The sequence below is a fragment of the Gobius niger genome (genome assembly GCF_951799975.1).
Source record: "Gobius niger genome assembly, chromosome: 2".
Lineage (NCBI taxonomy): Eukaryota > Metazoa > Chordata > Actinopteri > Gobiiformes > Gobiidae > Gobius > Gobius niger.
The window spans coordinates 41,935,931-41,946,632 of record NC_136853.1 but is presented as its reverse complement, the minus strand read 5'-3'; the positions used below and the strand labels follow the sequence as shown (position 1 = coordinate 41,946,632).

General features: G+C 40.4%; 1 protein-coding gene across 1 annotated transcript in view; it reads right to left on the bottom strand.

The window, feature by feature from the left end:
• Positions 1 to 436: 436 nt before the first annotated feature.
• The window catches only part of camk1da (calcium/calmodulin-dependent protein kinase 1Da), a 103,657-nt gene continuing 93,391 nt past the window's right edge, over positions 437 to 10,702 (bottom strand). Inside the window, exons 8-11 of the mRNA XM_079552500.1 lie at positions 9,094 to 9,172; positions 8,893 to 8,980; positions 6,390 to 6,636; positions 437 to 908 (exon numbers count right to left, since the gene is read on the bottom strand). Coding sequence (XP_079408626.1) covers positions 784 to 908; positions 6,390 to 6,636; positions 8,893 to 8,980; positions 9,094 to 9,172 — 539 coding nt within the window. The 3' untranslated portion in view covers positions 437 to 783. The remainder of the gene's footprint in view (positions 909 to 6,389; positions 6,637 to 8,892; positions 8,981 to 9,093; positions 9,173 to 10,702) is intronic.

Genomic DNA, 10,702 nt, shown 5'->3' with positions numbered 1-10,702 from the left:
GAGTAAATACGACACTGACAGAAAAGACAAAGGGAGAGAGGGATATTGTACATCCAATTACACAATGGAGATGATTTTTTTTCACTCAAACTTGGCTGTAAATACTGTTTAAGTGGCACTAGCCCGCAGTTATCTTTGCCCGTTAGCCTGTTAGCTTGTTCTTCCTGATTCCATTAGTGTGTATTGGTGGCTCCTACCCGGTGCAGGCAAAGTTGCAATTTTAGTTTCTGGCCAGAGACACCAGGGGGAGATGAAAGACCCCCAAATCATCTCATTAATGCTTGTATTACCCCCAGAGGGACTACGGAAAGGATTTATTAAAGTAAACAAGTAACTTAGTACGGCTTTAAAATTTAAGTTAATATGTGTGCAAAACGATTCCCTTGTAGTACCACAAATTAAAGCGCAGAAAAAACACAGCATCTTCGAGGGGGGAAAAAAGTAAAGAATTTTAAGACTGCTTGTCATGAAGCGTGAAAAATGTAACTCCACCATCAGTCCGTGATTCGCTTTGTCACAGACTATGCAAAATGTAAACGCCACCAAACTGGACAGTACCGCTTCATGCACATCTCCGTACAACTCTGAGCCACTTGAGTCAGGACGTTTGGATGGCACAGTCCAATCCTGTGCCCTCTCTGGAGCCGGGCGAGGAACAGGCAGGAGGCTCAGTATGCCCAGGAGGAGGTTGGCTCTCATCTCCTCCCTCTTCAGTTTTATGTTTGACTATGTGCAGGCTTACAGTGCAGTGGCCTCCCAACTGGTTCCCCGCTGGACTTGACGTCACTTGGTCTCCTGCAGGACGGGGGCAGGGACCGCGGAGGGGTGTGGTCGGCTCAGCTCCGTCCCAGCAGAGGCGGCTGCGGCTGTGGAGGCCAGGCTGCAGGGCGTGGCTGGGGTGGGAACGCCTGTGGACAAGAAGTAATAATGACAGCGTTTATTGTGTATTATGTTATAAAGAAGAGGACTAAGAAACACATGGAGGAAATTCAGATGAGGTCATGTGCTTGAGGTCTTTCATTTGAGAGTAAATTAACAGCAGATTAGGCCAAACAAAAAGTTCACTTTGTGATACAAGCAGCAACATTGGTATGAATGCTCTAATAATAATAATACATCAAACTTATATAGCACTTTTTTGGAAACACAAAGACGCTTGACACTCAAAGACGCAGGATTACTATTGCAACAACACATCAGTAGGGTAAAACGTCTCTCGACGGTCTAAGAAAAAGAAAACAGACAGTTTTAACACATTGAGTGCCAAAAACGGAAAAAGTAGACACTCTAATACACCTTATGTGTGATTTTGGTAGCTCTGTGATGAACAGCAGTGAAATAAATGACAATCAAAAACTTGTAAAGAGTCACAATTTGGACGTTTCTTTTAAGTGTTTCTTTTCTTTCTTAAGTCCGAAGGGGCATGGTGTTGCGTAGCGAACAGCTGTAAAGCCGACACTTCTCTCTCGCTCTCTGGAGCGCGTTTGACAAATTCCCAAGTACAGATCGGATATCGAGATTTTAATATTTCTGAGTTTTTAAATGGTCAAAATTGGTCCAAGGACGACTCAGAAACATCCGGGTTAAGACTTCAAGCCGAGAACCAGACTGTTTAAAGCGATCGATAATACGCGGTGTTTCAAGACGTGTCAACAATGTTGTCGTTGAAAATGGACTTGAAACGGAGATATTTAGGCATTTGCCTCTTCCCATGAAGTTAGTGTCCATCCAGAGAGGAGAGAGGAGGAGAGAGTTGGAGAGAGGAGTTAATCAGAAAGGACAGTGTTACAAAAAAAAAAAACCTTATCTCCGGATCTGGAAAAAAATCTGTAATTTTTATTCAAAATTAGCCTCTGTTTAGCTTTGGATTTCTCAAGAACCGAGGCACGTAATATTAAACTGTTTTCACCTACGGAGAGCTTAGAGTCTCAACGAGCCATAGCATGTGTCCATTCCTATAACATAGAATATGCTGCGGTGCTACAAATATCATGAAAAATGGTCTGGATTGTTGGCACTCAACAGCTAAATCCCCAAAACAGCGTGGCCTCAATGTGTTAAGACAAAGACAGTTTGAAGAGGTGTGTTCTGAGGACTGATTTAAAGTTTGGGAGTGAGTCTGTGTTTCTGATGGGCTGTGGGAGTGAGTTCCAGAGGGTGGGGATGGCCATGGTGAAGGCTCGGTCCCCCAAGGTCCGGCGGTTAGTGCGGGCGATGGGAGTGAGGCGGTTGGAGTCGGCTGAGTGGAGGCGGAGGGTGGGTTGGTGTTGTTGCAGGAGCTCGGTGAGGTAGGGCGGGGCCAGGTTATGGAGCGACTTGTACGTGAGGAGCTTGTACTGAACGCGATATTGAACAGGGAGCCAGTAGGGCTGTTGGAGGACGGGGGGATGTGTTCTCTGGACCGGGTGTGGGTGAGGAGGCGGGCAGTAGAGTTCTGGAGGTATTGCAGTTTTTGGAGATGAGTGCAGGGAAGTCCGTAGAGAGGGCTATTGCAGTAGTCGAGTCTGGAAGTGATGAATGCGTGACTGAGGATTTCAGCTGTTGACTGGGTAAGGGAAGGGCGCAGGCGGGCAATGTTGCGGAGGTGGAAGAAGCATGTTTTAGTGATTTAGTTTAGTTTAGTTTATTTCAGTCAGTATCTTCACACAGACACGATTTACTCCAAAACATGAAAACACAGAAACAATGACTGAAAAGGGTTTTGGCTGAAGTGAAACACTTATCTAAAGCCAAACCCTATTGCAACTTATAGCAACTTAGAGTCTACAGCAGTTTTATCATCTGCAAGATGAGGACAAATGATTATGTTTCTGTATCAATTAGTTACAAAATGAATTCGCACAAGTCACACATCAATCAATAATGTAACGTAAAAACAAAATATAATGTACACAGGAGAGTTTATATGCGAGTTTGCGCTAGTGCCTTATAACTACTAATTACATCAGATTTGAACATTTTTTTGAAAGCGTTTAAGGATGTTGAGTTTTTTAAGGTGTCATTCAGACTATTCCAGACGTTTACTCCTCTGACTGAGACACATCTGGCTTTGGTGTTTGTTCCAAATGCTCTTTTCTGATAGATATGAGTTCCTCTGAGATTATAGCCAGTCTCTCTGGGTTTAAACCTTTCTTGTATACATTCAGGAAGCTTATGGTTATGCACCTTATACATAACAATAGCTGTGCCAAGATCAACTAAGTCGTGTAGTTTTAGTATTTTTAATTTAATGAACAAAGGATTTGTTGGGGCATTATAATCTGCATAGCTGACTATTCTGACCGCTTTTTTTTGTAGGATAAAAATGGGTTGGATTGTACTTTTATAATTATTCCCCCAGAGTACCACACCATAATTTAGGTATGGAAGAATGAGAGCATTGTATAATAAATGGAGTGATTTTTGATTTACAACTGCTTTGATTTTACACAATATGCCAATTATTTTTGATACTTTTGATTTCACATAATTTACATGCACTTTCCAATTTAGTCTTTCATCAACATGTACTCCCAAAAATTTTGTATGACACACCCTCTCAATTTCCATTTGGTTAATTTTTAGTGTTGTTGGATTATCAATTCTCTTATTACCGAATATAATATATTTGGTTTTATTCACATTCATTGATAATTTATTATAGTCAAACCATCTTTTTAGCAATTCTAGTTCCTTTTCAACTGTATGCATTAACTGTTCAACATTTTGTCCAGAACAATAGAGGCTGGTGTCATCAGCAAACAAAATACACTGCATGTTCTTAAGGACTTGACAGATGTCATTAATGTACATGATAAATAATTTTGGCCCAAGAACAGATCCCTGCGGGACACCATGAGTTATGGTGTGTTTTTCAGAATTAACATGATCAATTTGTACATATTGCTGCCTCCCACTGAGATAACTTTTTAGCCATTCGTACGCGACTCCCCTAAAACCATATCTTTGCATTTTTGATAAAAGTAATTGATGATTAATAGTGTCAAAGGCCTTACTTAGATCTATAAAGACACCAACTGTATTTTCTCCATTGTCTGTTGCAGTTGTAATTTCCTCCACCAGATCCATGACTGCCATAGAGGTTGATCTATTTGCTCTAAAACCAAACTGCCTATCGTTAATTATTTTGTGCTTATTTAAAAATTCGTTCATTCTCGTGTCAAACAGCTTTTCTAGAATTTTGGAAAATTGGGAAAGTAAAGAAATTGGTCTGTAGTTTGTGAATTTGTGTTTGTCGCCAGTTTTGAAAATAGGTATTACTTTTGATATTTTCATTGCAGTTGGAAAGATACCAGTAAGGAAAGACTGATTAAAGATATATGTTAAAGGTATTACAATGCTATCTATGATCTCCTTTACCAGCATCATATCAAAATCAAAGCTGTCAGTGGACCTCTTACTCTTAAACGTATGCACCACATTTATAACTTCATTCTCATCTACACTTCTAATAAAAAATGAATTTATGTTACTTTTGATATTGCTTATGTCCACTTCCATGGTTTCTGGTGGTGGAGCAATTTCTTGGGCTATAGCGGGCCCAACATTGACAAAGAATTGGTTAAATGCATTTACTATTTCTATATTTTTATCCATGATTTTTCCTTCTTTAACAAAATATGTAGGATAATCAGCTTTTTTTGTTTTGTGCTTAAGTATACCATTTAGAACTTTCCAAGTACCTTGAATATTATCTTTCTGTTTCTCTAATAGCTTATTATTATATATTTTTTGGCATGATCTTATTATGTTGGTTAATTTATTTTTATATGTTTTATATCTTTCTTCAGCTTCTTTAGATCGTGATTTTAGAAATAATTTGTAATAATGGTTTTTCTTTTTACACGCATTAGCTATGCCTTTTGTAATCCACGGTTTGTTTTGTTTGCTTGATTGCTTGATAGTATGTTTCTTTGGTGGGCAGTGTTTATCATAATAAACACTACATTTATGGTTGATGTGTTTTCTGTATGAGAGGGTGGAGTCCATTATGATGCCGAGGTTGCATACAGAGGGGGAGAGGGTGACATTGTGACCGTTGATGAGGAGGGTAAAGTTCTGGACAGAGCGAAGCAGAGATTTGGGGCCGCTCTCTAGGTTCTACTCTTTCAGAAAGAAAAAAAAAAAGTGTGGCTTGTATCACAAAGTGCTGCTGGATGAGTGTGTGTCCAATGATTCCGTACCACTACCACAAGAGCAGCCGTAGTCACATTATTATGTAAACATTTACCGTTTATATTAAAGGGGCTAGATTCAAGTTGGCCATTTTATACTCACTACCGCCACCTCAGGTCATATGTGTAACTGCAGCTTAAATATTAAAGAAATAGGCCACCGTTTTTACATACTGAGATATGATCTTACCTTAGCTTTGACGAGTTCTTTAGGACCTGTCTGATCTTCACCCGTGCCTTCAGTCACGTAAACACAGCGCAGACGGCGTATAAAGGGGGGACTATATTGTAAGGCCTAATAATACCCGGAGTAATTTGGCATCCGCACAGTAAAGTGAAGATTACTGCGCAGTAAAGTGAAGATTATTGCGCGGATTTCGAACTACTCCTGGTATTATTACGCCTTACAATATAGTTCCCCCTTTTATCCGCTAGAAAATCCACATTGTTTAATTTTGTGTAATTATACTTTGTAGTGTAACACTTCACGTAACCGTATTTAAATAGGGAAAACGTGGAAGAGCTTGGTAGCTTCTATCTTGACCAGTTTTGGAGCTATAGTGGAGAGAGGGAGAGGCTAAATGCTAACGCCGTCTGCGCTGTGTTTACGTGACAGAAGACCAGACAGGTCCGAAAGAACTCGTCAAAGCTAAGGTAAGAACATATCTCAGTATGTAAAAATGGTGGCCTATTCCTTTAAGCTCGTGCATGACGGCAATTCGGACCCGAAGTAACAACTTTTTGAGTGACAATGCAGGATTTTAGAGGCAGTTGTGGTGAACAGGTCTGAGCTCATTCTACACCTTAGGACATGGCTGGAACATGTAGGGGGATGATTTTCATAATTTTGACATTTTTAAACTCACATGCTCACACAAACTCACATAAATGCACATGCATCAACACTGACGTCTGTGTAGGAAGTGTATGCCACACAGATGTCGGCTCTGTGGCATTCAATTGCACACAGATTATTGCTAATAAAAAACAGTGCTAATTCCTAACAAAAAAACATAACAGCTGTCTGTTACATGCTGCACCGTCAGAATGGGGTTCTGGTTTTAAGTTACCCTGGCAAGTAAGCATGTGCAAAGACTGTGTCTGTATATAACATCTTCATTTCCTTGCATGAAATTATCATTTTGCTGCATTAAGTAATAAGAGCCAATCATTAAGTAATTCATAGACTACGTTACTGTCCCGTCTCATACTCACATTCCTTGCGTGGAGCAGTGATGCTGTTTTCTGTGACAGAGGTCTTACTCTCTGTGGCCACCGCTGTCGTCACGGTGACAGCGATCGCGCTGGACTGGTTTGGTCCACTCTGACTCTGGACTGACACGGGCTTTTGGACCTGGTTCTGTCTGTTTGCAGCATTGGAGGAGTCCGCATTGCTGCTCATGCTACTGCCCAGCTGGAGCCTCCTCATGTGTCTCACTACGGCTGTGGCGTTGAACGCTTGCTGCAGGACAGAAGAGAGAAAAAATTAAATACAACAATGCAAATTAGCGGCACATTAGGGGCTCATTTACCAGACGTTTGCTCATGTGCAAAGCGAGTAGCATGTGCAAAAGTGGATTATGCTATATTGTAAGGCGTAATAATACCTTAGGAGCACTTCGAAGCAGTAAAGTCGAAGTGCTCTTAAAGGGGCTAGAAGCAAGTTCGCCATTTTATACTCACTACTGCCACCTCAGGCCATATGTGTAACTGCACCTTCTATATTAAGCTCGTGCATGACGGCAATTCGGGCCGAAGTGACACATTTTTGAGTGACCGTACAGGATTTTAGAGGCAGTTGTAGTGAACAGGTCTGAGCTCATTCTACACATTAGGACATGGCTGGATCATGTAGGGGGAGGAAAATACTAATTTTAACATTTTTAAACTCCTTATAGTCCCTTTAAGGTATCATTAAGCCTTACAATATAGTCCCCCTTTTTATCGGCTTACAAAATCGACATGTTTAATTTTGTGTAACTATACTGGGATCGTGTACCTTTTCACGTAACTGTATTTAAATGGGGAAAACAAGGAAGAGCTCGGTAGCTTCTAACTTCACCCTAGTTTGGAGCTATAGGAGAGGTTAAATGTTAACAACATCTTTGGTCTATTTGATTTATTCTATTCCTTCAACAATTTACTGCACTAAAGGACAAACACATTTTATTCCAACACTAGAAAAAAAATGGACAATACTGTAGTGTGATTTCTTAAGAACCTTATGTGCACAAAGAACAAAGTCAGCTGACTATCTCAATGTACTGAATGACCAGACTTTAGCCAGTCATCGAGGGCATGAACATTTACAATCGATTGCGACGTCGTCATGTCCGAAGGCTGTGTTAGGCAATTTAATGTCTTACATGAACATTGCTCATTAACAGGACATTGCTTCCCTTGCACAGGCCCGAGGGCATCAGCTGTTGCCGACCATTCACAAAAACATCAGGTGCAATCACGGACATAAACAACAACAACAGCAATCGCTATAACAAGATGACGTTGACAGGCTTTTACTGTATATGCACCGATTATCCAATGGTAGGTTCTATGTAAATTCATTTATTTACTTTGTTGAATCCAAAGGTTGTTATTCTTTTTGGCCACGTCTGTCCACAATGGCAAACTTCAAATCCTAATGGTAGTAAAATGATCGATTTATGCACATCTCAACAGCTGCTTTAATTTTCCTGCAGAAGCTCCAACACAAAAGGTGCAATATATCACAAAGCCTATATATATGCATCACACTGATATACCACCGCTCCCTCACGGGCGCGATACCTCCGCTGAGCGCAGGTGTCTTACTGAAGGTGTTTGAAATGAAGTGCAGAGACCATATAGACAGCACATGTCGGATCATTGGAAACAGATTCACACAAGACAGTTCAACACAGAAGGCGGTTTAGTAAATGAGCTTATAGTGGTATGAAGTATATAAGTGTAACAGTTTAAAGGATGTTTCATTGGGTGTCTATAAAATACATATATAGTATATATAGTATATATATATGGATGCTTAAGAACATTTTATGTATCAATTGAAAAAAAAAAAAAAGAAAAAAGTTTAATTTTTGATGGGCAGATGTTGTTCTGTAACTAGGGTAAGCCATTTTTTGGTTACCTTTCTTGTTTGCAATGAATTTGCTGTACATACATTTTGTTCTATGTTTTGTAACCGAATAAACCTTAAGCCATTCATTCCATGCATGTATCCATGTATGTTCATTCACGTGCACTGTCCCGACAAAATCAATCAATCAAAATAAATAGAGGTAAGAATTTGACTCAACTGATAGTACTCTATCAGTCGCCCTTCATTGCACAGCCAAGGCGTTTTGACTCGCATGGTTTATGCAGTGCTAAATTTGATCCCCCGTTTTGGGGAACGCATTCCCACAATTCAGATTTTTTACAGGGTAAAGGATCCGGGAAATATTTAGGAGGATCCAGCAAAAAATGTATCTGATATAATGGTGTCTAATGAGAGTGTTCTGGCAAATGTTTTGGCCTGTTCCCCCAATCCATCACATCAGACCAAAAGTGTTCCTGAAAATACTAATCTACAAATTAAGCACTGGGTTTATGACACCAGAGTCATTGTGTTCCTCGGAAACACCCTTAAACCCTTGCCTTGCAGTGGTAGCAGATTCCAGTAGGCAATCCCAATAAAACATTAAATATTAAAACAACAGAAAACAAATACAAACTTTACCCTCCACTTGCTCTTGGCAAAGTTCTTCCTCATTTGCCGGCTCACAGACTCGTGGATGTTCTTACAGAGGGCGGTGTCGCCGGCAATCCTTCAAAAAACACACACACGCAGAATAAGAAACATTTCAATTTTCTGTAGGTCAGTATCCCATGCGGCAGTATTGATTGAATGCCTTTTTCTATATGAGTGAAGTGCCCATACCAGGGGTGTCTGAGAGCCTGTTCACAAGTGTACCGCTTGGCTGGGTCCTTCTCCATCAGTCGGCTGATGAAATTCTTGGCTGTGAGAACAAAAATGAACAGTGTTATAAGAAAGGCTTGGGTCAAAACACAACTAGAGGACCTATGTGCCCGAGTTGTTCTACAGTGGAGAGAGGGAATACTAAGAGTGGTTATTATTATCATTATTACTACTATTTTGAGTAGACCACCCATTTCAACAAAACATAAGCGTGCAAGACCCAGCGCTATCCTTCTCCCTTTGCCTCTGACACTTGTGCTTTAGAGCAGTGGTTCTCAACCTGGGGGTCGGGAACCCCAAAGGGGTCACGAGACACGTTGGGGGGTCACCAGAATCTGTAGATAAAATATACATATTTTTATTAGCATATATCTAATACTTGTAGCATGTGTGTGCAATTTTACTAGAGGGCCATTATTTGAACGTAATTTGATGCATTATACTTCAGCCATTTGTTTTTTTTCTGTGTTTTTAAGAATTATGTAGACTCATGTAAATAAAGATCTTCTCTTCTTCTAAAGATCTTCATGTGCCTATTTCTCACGATGTGAGCAGGGCGGGGGGTCATGAACCCCTTTAACTGTTATAATGGGGGTCGTGGCTCCTAAAGGTTGAGAACCACTGCTTTAGAGCATGTTTCTTTGACTTTAAAAATGGTCACATCACTGGTGTAAAATGATCTGCATATTACTCAAAGGCACACTGCGTAACATTTTGGACTATACTGTTGCCATCAGTACAAAACTTCTAAGATAAGATAAGATGGTACTTTATTGATCTCACAGATGGAGAAATTGCATTTGATGAGAGAGCATCCGGCAGCAGCACCCATTCAGTGCGCACCACTCTTTTTCCACTCTTTTTTTTCTTTGGTGAAAGATCGTTGTGTCGCGGACGCCATCTTCACTGTTCTAATGACCAGCTTGATACAGAAAATGCAATTTCTTCAGTGGATAATCAAAGAATGGATTTGGATGAGAACCTAGCCCGTATAAATCTCAAATTCTGCTGACTTTAGTCACATCTCCATGGAGACGAGCTGGAGACGTCCCCACTCCCGGTAAAGCTGCACTCATGTCGTAGGAGAGCTGAGCCGCTCACAGCAAAAGCTCATGTTTGTTTGTACATTTATGAGGTATTTTTCAATTATGAAAATATCTGTCATAAAATAAATGCTTGTATTTCAATTTTATTTTTTGGGTAAAAGTCTACGCGGTGTGGCTTTAAGATATTCAAAAAAAAATACTACTGAACATTCTAGAAAGTGCTGCTCTGTCATTTTAAGTCCATGCGTCTCCTACGATGCATCGGCCAGCGGAGTGGAGACAATGGAGACAAACGTGAATGATCTACGTCGAAATCAACACGAATGCTCAACAGCTGTTTCAATCAATGTTGGTTTGGAACGGGACGAAGACGTTCGGCAACAAGAAGAAAATACTTGTAGTTAATTCCGTCTTCCTTCCGTGACCACCTGCTCTGTGATTGGATCGATATAAAATGTTTAGAGATATGATCGGCTGTTTAAGTTCCAGATGTTCCTGCTTTGAACAGATACAAAAGCAGGAGT